At 28.9% G+C, this 20000-nt stretch overlaps 1 protein-coding gene and 1 long non-coding RNA gene across 2 annotated transcripts in view; both read right to left on the bottom strand.

The window, feature by feature from the left end:
• LOC100215094 (adenylate kinase isoenzyme 5) overlaps nucleotides 1–8209 on the bottom strand; it is a 43820-nt gene extending 35611 nt beyond the window's left edge. The window contains exons 1-3 of the mRNA XM_065790864.1: nucleotides 8067–8209; nucleotides 7479–7845; nucleotides 6689–6852 (exon numbers count right to left, since the gene is read on the bottom strand). Of these exons, the coding sequence (XP_065646936.1) occupies nucleotides 6689–6852; nucleotides 7479–7845; nucleotides 8067–8153 (618 nt within the window). The 5' untranslated portion in view covers nucleotides 8154–8209. The remainder of the gene's footprint in view (nucleotides 1–6688; nucleotides 6853–7478; nucleotides 7846–8066) is intronic.
• A 4108-nt stretch (nucleotides 8210–12317) lies between these two features.
• LOC136076932 (uncharacterized) lies at nucleotides 12318–15049 on the bottom strand. Its single transcript, XR_010636697.1, has 2 exons — nucleotides 12852–15049; nucleotides 12318–12709 (listed from the first exon to the last, which is right to left on the bottom strand). It is a non-coding gene; the product is annotated as an uncharacterized LOC136076932 (long non-coding RNA).
• Between the last annotated feature and the right edge of the window lie 4951 nt (nucleotides 15050–20000).

Below are 20000 nucleotides of genomic sequence, written 5' to 3'. Positions count from 1 at the left end.
CCAAGCCCTCTCTCTTTATCCATCAGCTAATATAGTTGTTGTCGATGACTTTAATGCTCACCACTTTGAATGGCTTTGCTCTAGTGTCAGTGACTCTGCAGGCATTAAAGCCCACAACTTTTGCCTTTCTCAATCCCTAACTCAAATAGTCAACTTTCCAACTCGCTTTCCTGACAACCCGAATCATCTACCTTCTCTACTCGACTTATGTCTTGTTTCTGATTCTAGTCAGTGCTCAGTATCTCCACATTAACCCTTAGGTTCCTCTGATCATAGTTTGATCTCTCTAAAACTAATATCTCATTCTTCTTCATCACCTGAATCCCCCTATTATCGAACCTCTTACAACTACAGTAAAGCTGACTGGGATTCTTTCCGTGATTTTCTTCGTGATGGCCCTTGGGTAGAACTCTTTTGTCTTCCTGTCGACAAATGTGCTTTTACATAACTTCATGGATTCAGGCTGGCATGGAATCTTTTATTCCCTTTCGACGATTCCAGGTCAAGTCTCACTTTCCTCCATGGTTTTCCTCACACTGTGCTGTTGCGATTGCCAATCGAAACCGTTACTTCCATATTTATCAGCAAAACAATTCTCCAGAAAACAGATGTCTGTTTATTACTGTTAGAAACAATTGTAAAAAGGTTTTGTCTAACGCCAAAACCCGCTATTCTCAGGTCATGAAATCTCGTATCTCATCTCAAAAATTAGGCTCTCGTGACTTCTGGAGAATCTTTAATAATATCAATAATAAGAGCAAATATAAAATTCCACCTCTCTTGTATGGTTCAGACTTTGTCACCTCACCTAAAGACAAAGCTGAATTGTTTGCTAAAAACTTTTTATAAATATCATCTCTTGATTCCACTAGTTGCGTTCTACCTGATATTGCTAACAAGCAGGTTTATCCATTGCTTGACATTCGTATCACTCCAGCTTCTGTATCTAAAGTGATTTCCTGCCTAGACTCTTCTACAGCTTGTGGCCCGGACAACATACATGTTACTGTCTTGCAGAAGTGTTCTCCGGAATTGTCATCTATACTCTCAAAACTATTCAATAAGTGCTTATCAGAGTCTTGTTTTCCAGCCTGCTGGAAAGCGGCATCTGTTATCCCTATTTTCAAAAATTCTGGAGAGCGATCTGATTCGTCTAACTACCGTCCCATAAGTCTTCTTTCTATCATAAGCAAGGTTTTTGAATCTTTAATTAACAAACACTTAATCTTGAATCTAATAACTTACTTTCTGACCATCAATATGGATTTCGGTCTTCTTGTTCTACAGCTGATTTGCTAACAGTAATAACTGACAGGTTTTATCGTGCCTTAGATGAAGGTGGAGAGGTTAAGGTCATCGCTCTTGACATTTCAAAAGCTTTTGATAAAGTTTGGCATGCTGGTCTTCTCCATAAGCTTTATTCTTATGGTGTATCCGGCAACATCTTTAAGATCATTGAATCGTTCCTTTCCAATCGTAGCATAAAAGTTGTCCTCGATGGACAACACTCTTCTTCTTTTTCTTTAACTTCAGGGGTTCCTTAAGGTTCTATCCTTGGCCCTATACTCTTTTTAATTTACATTAACGATCTTCCAGATATTCTCACATCTAAGATGGCATTGTTTGCTGATGAAACTACCATTTATTCTTGTCGTGATAAGAAACCAACACCCTCTGATTGCTTAGAGGGGGCATTTGAGCTTGAAAAGGATCTCTCTTCTGCTACAGCATGGGGCTCACAGTGGCTGGTGAACTTTAATTCAGATAAAACTCAATTTTTTTCAGCCAATCGTTATTGCAATAATTTAGATCTTCCTATATTTTTTAACGGTGATGAGTCACCTACTCTTCATCTTCTAGGATTAACTCTTACTTCCAATCTTTCTTGGAAACCATACATCAAACTAGTTGCAAAATTAGCATCTGCTAAGGTTGCATCTCTTTATCGAGCTCGACACTTTCTTACTCCGGATTCTATCATCTATCTCTATAAATCTCAAATCCGGCCTTGTATGGAATACTGTTGCCATATCTGGGGCGGATCTTCTAATGATGCCCTTTCTCTTTTAGACAAGGTGCAAAAACGCATTGTAAACATAGTTGAACCTGCTCTTGCAGCCAACCTCCAACCATTATCACATTGTCGTAATGTTGCTTCTCTTTCTCTTTTCTACAAATACTATAATGGGCACTGCTCTAAAGAGCTAGCGTCTCTTGTGCCATCTACTAAAATTCATTCTCGTGTTACTCGTCATTCAATTAAGTGTCATCCTTTTTCTGTGACTGTTCCTAAGTGCTCCAAAAACGTTTGGAATTTGCTTCCTTCATCTTGCTTTCCTGATTCATATAATTTGCAATCTTTTAAGTCGTCTTTCAATCATTTTCTTGCTCTATAATCTTCATCTTTTCTCTTTCAGTAACTTCCAACTTTAATTAGTGGCTGCTTGCAGCCTTGTTGGAAGCGAAGATGTTTTCTTCGCTTCCAACAAAAAAAAAAAAAAAAATTATTTAAAAGAAAATCTCAATATTTCTGAAGAAAAATATGCAGTTTTTCTACAATCAATAAAAGTTGGAATAAAAAAACTCGGCAAATGTTATGCTACTCTTCTTGATATAGAAGGTGTATTAATGTTCATCTTAAACAACTTAATGAAAAAAAAAATTTATTATTAGTAAAATACTTCAATATGTGCATCAAAGAATTGAAGCATACAGAAAACTCGTATTGGTTGGCCTACTAAAATTTTTAAATAATCCATTTACTTATAAGGACAAATCAAATATCAATTCAAAAATAATCATTCACTCCAAACATGCCTTAAAAGCAGCAGCTTTTTCAGATTAGGTTATACATTGAAAATGCTATCAATATTTTAAAATTGATTTTAAAAGCAAATAATAAAATAGCCCACAAAAGTTGTGATAATAATTATCAACCAATTGATTGTATATGGTTTTTAAAACAGTATTTGATTCAAAAAGTAATATAGATTGCTAATATAAATTTGTATAACATATTTATTGAATAATATAAATTTGTATAACATATTTATTTAACAATATCATTGCTTGTTTGTTATTGTTTGTTATTGCTTGTTATTACATTTAAACTATAATTTTAGATCAAATAAAAATTATACCAGAATCCCGGTGAATCCCATGATAGGAGAACTGCACACCAGGACGCAAAATTTACAGGAAAGGAGAGACCTTAGTATATTATATACAGTACTAGTTCTATGGTTTTACCTGTAACTATCATCATGTGCAAAATTAATGATAAAGAAAAAATATGAATAAAAGTAATTAACTTTGCCTTATTTTTAAAAAAGGTATTAAGATCAGACACAAGCACTAAAGATGGAATGTTAAACTTGCCTTGTTAAGGACGCATTTAAAAATTTTCAAAAAGTCTATGTAGTTGTGGATCATTTTTTTGGTATATTTTTAAAACTTGTTTGATAATATTTTTAAAAAATGGTATCATTTTGAAAAATAAAGAAAGGTTTTGATATTATCTTGCCATTTTTTTTAACTATAAAAATAAACAAAATAGGCTATATTTATTAATCTTCTAAGAATCTTTGAAGGTTACCTCATAAGAAGTCAACTTCAAGAGGTTCTCGTGACTTAATGTTTTATTTTTTTTAAATAATGAAGTATTAATTAACATTTAAATAATGTGCTTATAACATTTTACTACAATCAAAATTATCAATGTAATAATAAAGGCAATAATCAAATTTTTTTTTGTGTAAGATCTTACAGTATGTTACAACTTTGTATTTATAACTAACCGTTGGACAAAGTATACAGAAGCTGTTACACCTATAACATTTTTACTGTATGACATTTAAAATGTTTTCTATATTAAGTAAATTAAACATTTGAAATGTCATACAGTAATAAGTATTGAAAAAAAAAAACAAATTTTTATTAATTTATTTACAATAGTTTAATTTTTAGTTCATAAAGATACTAATAATACCTGCAAATTGAACATCACTAGTGTCATTAGATATAAAATTTTATATATGTCTACTACAGTGGAATTGTAGTTGTTAGAAGCTGATTTTTTACATTTTAAATGTTTCTTTTGTTTGATTTTTTCTGTGTTTGATTGTGAAACCCCATCTACTAATATATTAACACAGTGTACAAAAAGTGATGTTGCTAGAATCTAAATTCTACTTGTGTGGAGCTTTCTAATATTGCCAGATATTTTATTATAAGTCCAATAACTAATCTATAATAATTGATTGAATTATGAGATTAGCTCAAACTCGGGGATAAATCAATCAATAATCATTAAAAATAATTAAAATCAAAAAACTCAATTTAAATCATGATTTTTATTTGTCCAAATCAAATCATGATTTAAATCAATTTAAATTAAAACAACCCTGTGTATATTCCATCTTTCTGAGACAGAGGGACATTACTCTTGGTTTTATTAGTTTTTAATTGATTTTATTGGATATCGTTCATATTTAGTTTGCGTACAACAGCTAATAACTTCAAGCTTATACATTAACTTTAGTTATAACTTAATTATTAATGAATTGATTTATATATTTTTATAGCAATGCAAGATTGAACTTAGCAGAAGGATAAACTTCTGCTCTGGAGACAAAAAAACAAAGACAGCAAAAATGATCAGCCAAAATAAAGATTGAAGAGATAAAAAATTGTGTATATCTTGGTGTAGATTCTTCAGATTATTTTATTAATGATTTATCCTCAATTTCATATAATTATACAAAAAATATTATTAAACCTTGGGATTTACCTGTAACTCAAAACTCTTTGCAGAAGTTCATTGTTTGCTCTTAGAAGTTGAATGAACAAAATATATTAAAGGTAAGTTTTAGTTCAAAAGTTTTTTTGTCTGATGATTGTAAATCTTTATTCATAGCTTTAACTTTTTACAGTTTTTTAAAGACTTTTTCATAGATTACGCTCAAAAAGTCAGAGTGTTAATGAACATTTTATTGTGCAAGCATTGACATATCAAAGCTTACACCAACTTTGAAATCCTTTTGAAATCAACTCTTAGGAAAGAAAACATAGTATTTATATGAAGTTTTAACAGTTATCAATGGTTCATTATTATTCATTATATAAACGTTTATTTAGGTTTATCTAATAAACTAAGGTGATACAATATTTTTATAGATGATATTATTTTTAAAAGTTGTATTATTATTAATATTCAGAATCAAAATATTAAAAAAAATTATTACAAACATTGGAGAAACATTGTTTTAATATGAACTTTTTTTGTTTTACAGTGCAGTTTGTATTTCAAACGTTAACGAGAACTGCTTTGTGTCAGTGCCAGAAATTGAATGCACACCAGCAAATTCATAGAAATATTATGAAACTAAAATTTTAGATAGCAACATTAAATTTTAAATTAAAAAAATTCAGATAATTTTTAATAACAAAACTCAAAATATATTTGATGGTCTGTTGTATTGTTAAAGGGTAGTATCTTCAAATATAATTTTTATACAACTATTATTCTGCAAATGCTTAAACAAGATATATTTAATGCTGTTTGACTTTCATTTTAAATTGTTTCAAAAACCTGACTTAATGCGGTAGTGGTGTAGTGGTAGAGACCTTATTTTTAAGTATAAGGTACAGAGATTCCCAGCAAGTCTTTAGTAGCATCACACTCTAACTACTTCGCCACAAAGTATTCTATTTTATCAAAACTTTTGTTTTTGAGATAAAGGGTTGTTAAAGCGTTAAAAATAAAAAGTTATGAAATTGCATAGCCTCCTTATCTATAGACACATTTTAAATAATATACCATTGTAAATAATTCTTAAATTTTAGCTTAATATCTATTAAATTATAGAAATAAAAACTAGACATAAGGAAGTTATGCAGCATCTTCCATATGTTCCTGAGTGCTCCAAAACTTCCTTGTTTTTTTTCTCGAACATCAGTTCTTTGGAATTCGCTTCCTTCACCTTGCTTTCCTGATTCATATAATTTGCAATCTTTTAAGTTGTCTGTCAATCGTTATCTTGCTCTACAATCTTCATCTTTTCTCTTCCAGTAACTTCCAAAAAGGGGTTGCTTGCAGCCTTGTTGGAAGCGAAGATGTTAAAAAAAAATGTCAAGTAATGTTAGAACCAATTCAATCTTTGTATACAACAAGAACAGATTTGCAATAAAAGTTATAAACATTGGTTTTATAGTAAAAATATTTCAAAAGTATTGATAAAGAGTTGAATATTAAAACTAGTAAAACAAAACAAAAAAAAGTGTCAAAAAAAAGAGGAAAAAAAACATGGAAAAGTACAAGCCCAAAAATACTTATTGTTACAGATCAAGTAATTGTTTATATAAACAATCAATTAATCTGTAAATAATAAAAATCGAAAAACGATGTAAAAAATTCATTGCAATATTTATAAAATTAATTTCAGTAAATCTAAAACTTATATTTAAAAATCTATATATTTTCCTTTGATTATATTTATTAACTTTTTTAAATGTTACGTATAATAAGTGCAAAACAATAAAAATGAGCAACAAGAAACAACAATACAATGATGATTACATTTAAATTTAATTTGAAATTATGTATGAGAAAACTTAGCTTGAATTTCTCAAATAAATTAACTTAAGTTGATTTAAATTATAATTGAAATAAATTTAACAAAAGCAATACTTCTGGCACAAGTTGTCCTTCTTTCATTACTTCATTGATTTTCTGTCCAATCTCACTTCCCTTTTCAACTTCTTTTCGAAGTAAATCACCAGCAGATAAATGTTTAAAATCATATTGTACAGCCAATTTTGCACATTGAGTACCTTTTCCGCTACCTGGACCACCTAAATGAGAAATTAAAAATTAAAAAAAAACCAAGTTCTTTTAAATTATTTAAAATGTGATATTTAAAAATATACACTCTGCTATGATAAGATATGTTGTACTTTATATGAATTTATTACTTTGATTTTATTACTGATCAAGTAAAAAAACTTTATAGCTCCAGCAACTTATAAAAATAGTTTATATTGTTATTTGCATTTTTAATCCCATCACATTAAATACAAAAAACCGTATAACCTATAATAGTATAGTTTACCCAGCGAAATCAATATAGTGTGAACACAAAATTAGATAACCAAAAAAAAATGATGCAAAAAAGCTTTAAATCAATGGTGCACATGTATTTTTTGAGGGATAACTTTGAAAAATTGACTTATAAAAATTTGTAAAAACCTAGAAAATAAGACATTTTACTAGAAAAATGCAAAATATAGACATTATTTTTTTTCAAAAATAAATGCAAGTATTCCAATAAAGGCACTGGTCCAATTAAAGCAACTCTCCCCTACTTTTGGTCAATTATAACTGGTAATATACACAACTTCATTTTATTTTTTTAAGAAACACAATATTTAAGTGCATTTCTAGATTATGTAATGTACAAAATACTTTATAACTAAATTACCCAACACAAATATCACTGGTTTTTTTATAATTCCTGAAACATCTACATTACGGTTGGTGTATTCTGAATACCAAAAATCAGTTGAATTTCCAGCAAAACTTAATCTGTCTCTAATAACAATACTTTGTTTCCTTTGTTCAGAAATTGGAGGTAAAGGACTTTCATCTTTTTTAAATGATTTATTACTAATTACAGCAGGTAAATCAGCTTCAGATTTAATAACACTAACTTTCTTCACAATGGGAGGAAGTGGTTCGCAAAAAGAGTGCCACTTTATAAAAGGATCATCTTTAGCTTTTAAAAGGCACTCCATGAGAAACTTTATGTGATCAGGCGGTTTTTTGTACATCAATGCTGTCATCAAACTCTAAGAAATTAAAGTATTAAAATATGGATATGAGGTTATATATATATATATATATATATATATATATATATATATATATATATATATATATATATATATATATACATATATATATATATATATATATATATATATATATATATATATATATATATATATATATATATATATATATATATATACAAATACACAATTAAAATTAGGTTTTTAAATAAAAAAACCTCAAACAGCTGAGGAATTTTTTTGGATTCCATGTATGCTCTGACTTCCTCTATACCACCAGTTATTTGACGCATTTCAGAAGTCATTTTATTATTTTAGGCAACCAAATTACATTTTATTTTAGATTATCTAGATAAAATAACAGACTATTATTCTCAGAATGTTAAAAGTATAATATTTTTATAGAAAAAAAAAGTGAACGCAAGAGCAGAAAAGAAAATTGGAACAGAATTAAAACAGTTTTGTTTACAAAAATTTTTTTTAAATTAAAATAATAAAACAATAAAGTAATAATTCAGTTAAAAAAAAACAACATCTGATTGCTTTCACTTAATAAACTATACTTCTTTTACATATTGATACCTAAATTTGTCAACTGTACACATTGAATACCGAAATCTTTATAATAACAATACTAATAACAACAATGGTATTAATAATAACAACAACAACAATAGTAATAATAATAACAATAATAATAATAGCAACAACAACAACACCTAGTATTAAATATACTTATATATACATATGTATATTTATTATAGTATATTTATATATATTGTGTATACATATGTGTATATATATATATATATATATATATATATATATATATATATATATATATATATATATATATATATATATATATATATATATATATATGTATGTATATATATATATATATATATATATATACATATATATATATATATATATATATATATATATATATATATATATAGTATATATATATATATATATATATATATATATATATATATATATATATATATATATATATATATATATATATATATATATATATATATATTATACATCTGTATTATGTCTATTAGTGTATTGGTGTGTTAAAAATACAATCTGACTAAATTTTTAAGCACATACTAATGAAGGCTGTATTTAACACGTCATAGCCATGTTTAAATAATTATGAACAGATATTCTAAAGTCATATAATTAAAAAGCTGATTTATAAACATGTGTCGTTAACTAAGAGCATGTTTATAAAATATCAAGTTTTTAAAGTCTTAAAAGTTTTAAATTCCTTATACGTAACAAAAATATAACAATAACTGTCATAAAAGAAAGCAATGTTACCACAGAAACAATGTAAATAATTTTTTTTAAACATGGTCTCTCAACTCAGTCCGTAAGATCGGCGGGGGAAGAAACGTTTACAGCAATTGAACCTGTCATTTCGAAAAGGGCACAAGTCTATTTACTAAAACTTTTCAAAATCAACAAAAATATGATTTTTATTAAAATAATGTCTAGGCTGCTAAAGAAATTAAACATAGAAGTAGATAAATAAAGAACGTATATAACTTATGTACTTTTTATTTTTTATAAAAAAAACATAAATCATACAGAAATTTTTAATTCAAACTTATAAACTAACTGCTAAAAGTTTTGGACTTATGTCCTTTTCGAAATGACAGGTTCAATTCCACATGCCTCAATGTTTTGCCTTTATCGAGGAAATGTAATTTTATTATATATCTATGTCTATAAAAAATATTTTAAATTTATATTATTTTGGTAAAAAAATATATGTTCTTTAAAGATAATTTTTTATTCATATTTTACTTTCTATTTTACAAGTTATTGCACAATTAAGAGCGTCACGGCGTGACAAATCGATGTCACGTTGTGACGCGTGTACTTTAAGCTATATCTGTAAAAATATAAAAAAAGTTATAAGAAGTTTAGTTTTTATACAGTTAGGCTATTTTAATATTATAATAAAGTTTTATTTTTTATTTTAAAAATCTAAATACTGCAAACTTTTGTTTTCTCGATTAAAAACGCAATAACGCATGTCATGGAATTGCTGTTAAGCTCGATAGAGCTAAACGATAGGGGATATATGCAGTATCCCAATAATAATTTTGTAAAAAATATTTTTTACAAATCAGAACATCTTAGATACTAAAAAAATTGTTAGAACGTTGTACTGGAAATGCCTTGTTTTAATTTGTACGTATGGACAGCATTTTAGAAAATAATAAAATCTTTAAAAAAGTTTTATTTTTTAAGAAAAATTCAAGGAAGCTTTATCGTCGGATAATCTTATGAAGCTTATGTAAGTTAAGCTATGTAAATTTGCAACAAGAAAAGATTAAATAACTATAATGTTTTTGAAATTTTTATAAAAATAAATTGGCAAGCTTTGCTGGGCTATCGCGAATTTTTTTATTTTAGAGTTTGGTATACCAAAGACACATTTTTGAAACAGTTACAATTACGACCACCTTAACAATATAAGCTTATGTGACGGTTTTATTGCAAAGCACCTAAAGAAATAGCTGTTAATGCGGTAGTATACCATTGCTATCATTGCAGAGTATGCTTATACGGCTAGATTGGATAGCTTAATTGAAAGCTGTTTCAGCATGCAAATATATGTTTTTGCATACAAATATATGCTATTCAGCATGCTCCAGCATACAATTGTACGCTTCTGCAACTAGATCTAGATATTTGAAATGAAAAATTTTCCAGCATACATTTGCATGTTTTTAAAATTGACAAATTTTAAAATCTACATAAATACATACTACAGGTGTTTTACTTTTTGAACAGATATTTTATTAAAGGTATTTTATTTTCACTTTTCTTTTATTATCGATCAATTATCGATCAATTATCGATCATATAAACTTTAAATAAATCATGTAATCTATATAAAAATAGTTTTTAGATAATTAATTTGTTTTAGATAAACGTGGAATTTTAGTTAAAATCAATCTTATTTAACTTGCACAAACTTTTAAAATGCCTTTTCAATAAAAACTCTATTATAGCTTTATAAAAACATAGAAGTTTTATTAAAACACTTTTAGAAAAAATGATTATAGATCGCATTATTATAGAAGTATGGTAAAAACTTTATTACAATTTTATAGAAACGCTATATAAATTTTATAGAAACGCTATATAAATTAAAACTTTATGAAATTTTATAGAAACGCTATATAAATTAAAACTTTATTACAATTTTATAGAAACGCTATATAAATTAAAACTTTATGAATCCTTTAACTATTGAAACCAATTAGTACGTAAAAAATTTTTTTTACATCACCAGGATAGTAGTGAAAATAAAAAAACAGTTAAAGAGACAGACGGTTCAAATAAAATCTAAATAAAAGTTTGAGCTAAAACATCAATGGTTATTCTTAATACCAACCTAACTGTTGCGTCTTAGCAGCCCATTTTTTTTTTCTCTTCTTTTGTGTGTTTCTTGTGTGTTTGTTAAGGTGCACCCAGTAACATACGTGCGGTAACATCAGATCTATTTTTAGCAAAAAAATGTTGCTGGTTATTTTCTATCACTTTGGGTTACAGGTAAACGTCAAGTAGAATGTAGGCTTGTCGAAATTTCCGTACAAGACCATGACATCTTGAAAACCCTGTTTCATGGCTCTCGGACTACCAATGAAATTTAAAAAAGAATGACTTACTCTTAGAAGACGCACCGGTTTGTTAAGCTATGACATCAAAAAATTCTTAAGGCCACTGTATATGTAAAGTGACCGGCAGGGATAGGGCTTGGGTCAGGATTGAGAATGAAATGAGATAAAATAAAATTAAATGAGATTTAAAAAAGTCATTTGGTGATTTTGAACGCGGAATTATTGGAGTCAGAATGAAACGCACAATCAACAGATGAAAATAGTTACTTCAATGACCACAAATATTCGTAAAAGATAGATCGAAAAGAATTTGGTGGGAGTGATAGTGTTTTATGTTTAATACTTTTATGTACTTTAGTCTTGTTAATGCGTGGTACCTTCTACAATGAGTTGGGCAATTGCATCAGTATCGCTTGTTAACAGTTGTAACTTAGGTCATCTATCATGGACACGATCCAGGCACAACCAAGTATTGTTAATACTCTGCTATTTTATATCTTTTGATGGAATCACCCTTTATAAAAGCAACCACAAAATTTAAGAAACCTTGCTGCCAGATGGCCTCAGAAAAAATAAAACCGAGTTTCAGCTTTATTTTTATAGTTTCTTTTATCTCCCTTGTTAGGAAATAACAGAAAGAGTTGCATAGCTATTATCAAGGAGGCATAAGCTAATATCATGGATAAAGGCAAGAAGATCCAGCATTTATAAATATAGTTACTATAGATCTAGCATGTTCATTGAAAGTAACATTAACAGTTTTCATTTGCACAAAGATCTGAACAGTTCAAAATAACGCAGCTCAAAAAAACATTTTAAACATTATTCTTTTATTTACAAATATATTGTTACACTATAAATACAAAGATGAAACAAAAAACACTTTACACATATTATTTACATATTTATCAGATCATTGAGTATTTTAAAAATTAGCTCTGAAAGTTCTAATCTAATGTAATTTGCTGAAGAGATGCATAGCACTTTTTTTCAACTTTTATATTTTCTTGAATTTTGGCTATTTTCCAAGCAAGATCAGACTTTGTACCAAGGTAGCATTCATATGCAGCGATGTCAGTTTTGTTAAGATGTTTTTTATGAATTTGATATAATTGATTGTCTCGCTTATACCCGATATGATGTAACCTTCGGTAACATTCTTCTATGTCATTTTGCAATATCAGTATTTTTCTGATAATTGCGTCCTAAAATAAAATTAGTCGAAAATGAACAGCATTCGTTAACAAAAAGTTTTACACTGTTGAACTTATGTTTTTTGAATTATTTATTATAAGTTATAGTTGCCAGTGTAAAATCAAAATTACTATTGTTTTATTAATATATTACCATTTGACTGCGAATCAAGTTATGTTAGAAATATTAACTCTTTGTATATAAAATTCACAATCGTTATTCGCTCCCTAGCGGATTATAAAATGTGGTTCAAAGTAAACTCATAAAAGTAAACTTATAAATTTATCATTTTTTGAAATTAAATTGTCGTTATTTCAAATGCGAAACTCTAATTGCTCTCTAGTTGATTTAAAACTTGATGCAATGCAAACACATAAAGTCTATTGAAAATTCGAAACGCTAATTTCTCCCTAGCGGGTTGAAGAAACTCTTTTAAAAAGCTTGCGCTAACGATGAGTAAAATCATTATTCTGATTGTGATGTAAACAATACTAATAAATCAATATTAAAATATGGATAAAACCGCATTACTTAACTTATTGATGGTCTTTTACGGAAATGCTCATCCCGATAAAAAAAAGGCTAATATCCAGAAAGAAGTCCATAGTATATGGAATTCATTAAAAGAAAGAAACTGGTGCATAAGGATCTTGAATCAAGAGTAATGTATTTAATCAATTTATTTAATGAAAAGGCAATAAAGTTTAAGAGCAAGCAATTATCATTTTGGGCCAATACTCCAAAACAGTCTGCCCCCACGTATACTCCACTTGAATTTGACAAGAATTTCTCACAGTTTGTTGAGCCCACCAATGAGCGATCTGTTATTGATGATCAACAAAGTGCATTAACTTTGAATTTGTTGACCACGAAAAATCAAAAAAATGCAAGAACAGTGGCTCAAGATCGACTCAATTCTGAGATTGCAGCTTTAAATTGTGAAGTTGCTGGACTGAAGACTAGAAAGAGAAGTGGATTCATTGCTGAAGCTGAAGAGGATGATTTGAAAAATAAAAAGAAGAAACTAGCTCATCTATGTAAAGAGCTGGCCAAAAAAAAGTATGATCAAGCTCAACAGAAAAAAACTAGAGAAATGAAAAAAGCTGGAATGGAGGAAATCTGCTTGGAGCATCCAGAAGTCAAAGAAAAAAACTAAAAATCAGAAAGAAACCTGGTCGACCGCCATTAGAAGTAGATCAACCTCTTCTTTTGAAGGCGATTATGGATACTGCTCTCCATGGTTCGTCCGCTGATGAAAGACGTCGGTCAGAGGTTCTTCGGGTAATGATAGCTTAGCTATGTTTGTTAATATTGTATTTGTTAGAATTTTACTCTTAATTAGTACTTGCACAGTTGTTAACATTTCAAAGATATTTACAATAGTAAATATCCTTGAAATGTTAACAACTAATTTCAAGATATGATTTGAATATAATTTACGAAATAAATCCCGTTTTCTGTAAAAAAGTTAATTATATCCAAATATATTTCTTTATTATTTAGAGCATTAAAACTCTCGACATATTGACATACGAGATGAACAAAATTGGATTTGCAATCAGCAAGAGCGCCCTCTATACTCGTCTACTTCCGAGAAGTTACGGAACATTAGAAGGTAAAAGGCACGTCAAAACAGTCCTTCGCCCATGGATTAGACTTTCAGCGGCTCTTGGATATCAAAGAATTTGACTCTACTACCAGAGATCCTCAAACTAATATGGTTAAGTCTATCGTTGTGTTTAGCGTCGATGGAGGACCTGAAAATCCCAGATACCAGAAAGTAATTGAAATCGGGACTCACCATTTCTTGAAGAATAACCTTGACGCTCTTTTCATCATGAAGAACGCTCCAGGCCGCAATGCATTCAACAGAGCTGAGCGACAAATGGCACCTCTAAGTAAAGAATTACCTGGGGTGATTCTTTCGCACAAACATTACGGAACTCATCTTGATTCTTAAGGTAATTACATTGAAAAAAGTTAATTTGTAAAAATATTAATAAAATTTTTAACCTATAATAACCAACATATCTTTTTAAATCAAGCAGGACAATAGATGAAAATTTAGAAAAACAGAACTTTAGTTTTGCAGGACAGGCTTTGGCTGATATCTGGTCTGATCTACAAATTGACGGTTATCCAACCATTGCAGAGTATATTGATACAGACAAATCAGAGCTAGAGTCAAGGAGCCTTTTAAATAAGATCAACGTTGGATTGCCGATCATCTTCGTACAAGTTAATATTTTACTAAAATTGTGAAATGTGAAAATCGTTCTTGTTGTCGGACTATTAGAAGCTCTTACTTTACTCTAATTAGAGAAGGGACAGGTGGCGGAAGAATTTCTTCCGCCACCTGTCCCTGTCAATCAAAGGAGAGACAGGTTCAAAGCAGTAGATGTCTCAGAAGGAGCAAAATAATTGTTTCCATCATCCGTCTTTATGCTCATCGCATCAAACATTGAAAGTATTCTTCTTCGTACTGCCAAAGGATTTCCAATTTTGCCGTATGATGCGTTTTGTCCATCAATTCAATCTAGCCTAGCTGATATAATCTGTAAAAAGTGCAATATCTACTTTGCCTCTCAAGCTATGTTGAAAAAGCACGCTTCTATCCATTCTTCTGCTATAACTCTCCCTCTAATCAAAAGGGTCTAACCTGTTCGTATCGCTGCCAAGCGTCAGACAGAATTTTTGGCAGTCATCGCCTTGCAGAAGAGTTCGGAAACTGCTGAATGATTAGATGAAAATGAAGTTGACGCAAATAATTTGATTGTACCTCAAGAATACGATATCCTTTTAGAGCGCGGAGAGCATTCACTACCTATTCAATCGATGATCACTTTAACAACCCATGGGAAAATTGTATTAAAGATATATAATACTATTTGCTTAGTTGATTATTTAATGAGATATCGACTATTATATTATAAATTTGATGAGATTTACTATAAAAATGTATAATTTAGTCAGAAAAAAATCAATTGTTTTTAAACATTTTGTTTCTAAGCGGGGGAGTACACAAAAACTGACATCATATATAACGGGGGGTTGGCCAAAAATTGACAGAGTTTGACAAAGGGGGGAGGGGGAGTCGAAAAATTGAGAAAAAACACTGACATCATTTATTGATGACCCTATTATAAAAAGAATTCTTGAGAATTGATTACTTTTGCTTTTTAAAAAAAAAATTTTTATACTTTTATTTATTTACTTAGTTATTGTAATTATTGTCAAATATCGGCGAAATATACATATAAAAAAAAAAAAAGGTAAAAATGTTGATGATTTTATACTGAATTGGTCCATCCTTAAAACAGCACCTGCATATAACAATATTTCCAAAAAATGAAGACTATGCCTACAAGAAAAATTTGAAATTATTACATAAGCAAACCTAGAGCGTTTATTAAACAAAAAATTGGAATTGATTTTTAAATACAGGCATGAAAATAAGTTTCTCCTAAAAAACTATAAAAATAAGTGAGCTCAAATAATAATTACATTAAACCCCCCTTTATAAAAAATATTTTTTTTAAAAAGCAAAAGTAATAATTTCCAAAGAATTCTTTTTATAATAGTGTGAGCAAATTCCACAAATGTGTGAAAATGTACAGTAGTTAAGACATTTGCGACTGTAATTTAATTTTTGGTATAAATTGAAGTTTTATTAATTTGATCATTCATTTCTGATGAGTCTTTATTGATGAAACACAGTGTTAAATGAGAAAAATTTTCGTTAAGTGATTTTGTACTAATTTATAATTGCTCTGTTCTTTTAAGAACACTGAGCACTCTACTTTGTAGAATACATTATAAAATGTTCTAATATATAAAATAAATACAAAATATAATCAATATATCTATGTAATATAATATATTATATCAGGTAGAACATTGTATTTATTTATATATACATTTTGTATTTATTTTATATTAGATAGAACATTTTATTACATTTGTAGATAGAGCAAGACAATACTGAGGGGACGATATTAAAAAAAATCAATACAGTTGAATCGGTGAATGTTAAAAGGGCGATTCAATTATTTTCTAACATTATTTATTTAACATGAGTTGAGACTGTGGCATTTTTATTGAGACAAGCTTTCTATGTTCTTGGACAACCAACAATATATTCTGGCGTTAATCTTCATTCCGGGATGTATCAATATATTCTTGGATAAGACCAATGTTTCTTTCAGCACAATCATTAGTGACGCTTAAACCACATACAAAGCTACAAAAGTCTTTATAAGATGCAAGTTTCTCCAAGTCTCATCAGTCTAATACTACTAGTGGTGTCGGTAATAGTAAACAGAAGCCAACTTTCCTTTGTAATTAAGTCTTCTAGTCGACTCTGAGATGGATACTCTCCCTGGAGCCTCTAAGCTTAAACCTCTCTTATTAGGTACAGGGAATGTAAGTAGCTTCCCTATGACAGACATTTTGGTAAACCTGTCAAGATCAGAATTAGCCAATGCCATAGTAACACACTATGGGGAACAATACCAAGTATGGTTTTAAAGGCTTTTAAATAAAGCACTACCAACATCATAATCCCAATTCTTTTGAATGATTTTAGCAGCTTTGTATGCCTCAAGGTCATTTACTACTGCATGTTCAGCCTTGCTGGATTTGAGAAATGAAAGGGCAAAGTATAGGGCAACAATAAAGTTAGCCTTAAAGACTAAAGTCTTCTAATAATCACTCAGGAAGTTAATAATAGGAGACGTAATATCCAGAAGCCCCAAGTAGATGCTATCACACATAAATCTGGCATTATAGGTAGCACCTGGTTGGTGCAAACTAAACTTTTCAAGCTTGGGTGAATTGACATTTATATAGAATGCAAGATCAGAGCCAACAACAGCGGCCCCCCTCTTTTTTTTTTCAAAGGACCTTTCTTTTTTTCAAAGAAAATTCTAGATATAGAAGATTTTTTTTTTTAAACTGACAATTGTGCTCCCCCACTTCAAGACCTGTGTCGTCGGTCCTGAAGGTATTTTAGCAAGTGATTATAATCATTCCTAGAAAAAACATTATGCTTAAGGGAATAAGCAACGAATTTTTTGGACTTGAAATATAAACTGTGAAGATCACATCCAACAACCAGCTTATTCTCAGGAAACCTCGTGAACTTTTTCTCAGCTCCTGCTTTACTAAAAATAGGATAATAACTATTCATCCAAGCGGGCTTTAAATCTTTATACATCTGTTTAGATGGTCCCACAGTTTGCACTTTGAAAATAGCTTCGATGCCCCATTTTATATGGATCTCTGCAATATGGTGCCGACACAAGAGCCAGAGAACTGATTGTCCCAAAACTCTGACTAAAGTTACAATTGCTCCTGATTTTTTTCCTGTGATTAAAACTGTTGTGTCAGTACACACATCAATAATATTCTCTGATATTTCGAAATATTCTATTAGATTCTGGAGTACAATAGCCATATTATTAGCTTTTCCATTGTCTACAGGAACAACTCCAAGAAGTAAATCATTATTTAACAAAACCTCAGAACTTGTAAATGTTACTGCTAGTCTATTAATAAAAACTCTTTTCCTCGATTCTTCTTCTATGTGCTTTTATTTTTAACTAAACAGATTTTTATCTTTGAATTTCATAACTTTATCAATCATCAATCTAAAACATTATATTATTATAGATTATTATATTATTACAATCGAAAAACTAAAATATTAAAACAGTATAATTTGTTACCTTCAGAATGGATTAGTTTGTATCTGCCTCTTCTGATCGACTCTCTGCTTATCCTTAATTCTGTGATATCTCTTTCAAGATAATTTACAATGCTCTTATACTGATACCAGCTCTCATACACGTTGGTGTGGTTGCTGCTTTCAAACCCTCTCTAGTGATCTTGTTTACTGCTAAGGCTGAAGGACCAGATCTGTGTCTTGATTTAGATCAATGAGGTTTATCAGCCATAGTTGGTTCATTGCTAAAGTCAGGGTAATAATCTTCTCTATCAGGGCACAGCTGGGCAGGACCTTTCAAAGAAGTTTTTTAGAATGAAGAAATCAAAATTTTTAATCTTTTGCATGACATGATATTAAAAAGGATGGGGGGGGGGGAGGGGAAAGAGAGGGAGAAATGACTAGAAAATAATTAAAAGATACTAAAAAATATTACACCTAATACTGATTTTCTTTTGCATTTTTTAAAAGGTGGTTCATCTTCTTCACTGATATAGTCCTGATCTTTATTGTCTGTTCTCCCTGAATCATTAGGAACCAACCACTCTGTTTCAGCTTTCTTCCGTAGCTCTTTGGCGCTTTGTGTCTATTGTATCTGTCAATTCTTCTTTTGATTTAAATAAATAAAAAATTTTGAAATTTAGTATATAAAAATATTTAAATATTTGACACTTAAAACTTTAAAATGCTAGGTAGCAAAATCCATAACACACCTTAGTTAAATTTTTTTTGTTGTAGCATTTTTGGGTCACCCTAATATATATATATATATATATATATATATATATATATATATATATATATATATATATATATATATATATATATATATATATATATATATATATATATATATATATATATATATATATATATATATATATATATATATAACTATATATATATATATATATATATATATATATAAATAACTATATATATATATATATATATATATATATATAACTATATATATATATATATATATATATATATATATATATATATATATATATATATATATATATATATATATATATATATATATATATATATATATATATATATATATATATATATAATTTATGAAGCTGGTAATGATACCACTAAATTCAAAAAGATTCCTAAAGATCCTACTCTACTCAGAGGAGGACAACTACAAATATTCCTTCGCAAAATTAAGAATAAAAGTCAATGTCAATGAATATAAAAATATTTATCCTACTGGTTCAACAACTGCTAGAATGTATGGAAAACTTAAAATGCATAAATTAACCACTTATAATAACATTCCTTCCTTCAGACCCATAATTTCTTAGTTAGGGTTGTACAGCTACAAATTTTAGGTAAACTACTTACTTCATACATTCCAATTAATCATTGCATCAAAGGTTCACCTTTGTTAATGAACTAATGAAATAACAGCAGTTAACTCTTTACCTAGTCTCCTTGAATGTGGAAAGTTTGTTTACAAATATCCAATTGGATGAAACCATCTTAATTGCTGTGGATTTATTCTTGAAAAATAGACCAAACTTTATACTTTAAACCTTAAACTATTTTAATCAAACTTTAAACCT

The sequence above is a fragment of the Hydra vulgaris genome, chromosome 02, assembly GCF_038396675.1.
Source record: "Hydra vulgaris chromosome 02, alternate assembly HydraT2T_AEP".
In the NCBI taxonomy this organism is placed as follows: Eukaryota; Metazoa; Cnidaria; class Hydrozoa; order Anthoathecata; family Hydridae; genus Hydra; species Hydra vulgaris.
Note: the sequence above shows the minus strand (reverse complement) of the source record. Positions and strands in the feature narration are given on the sequence as shown.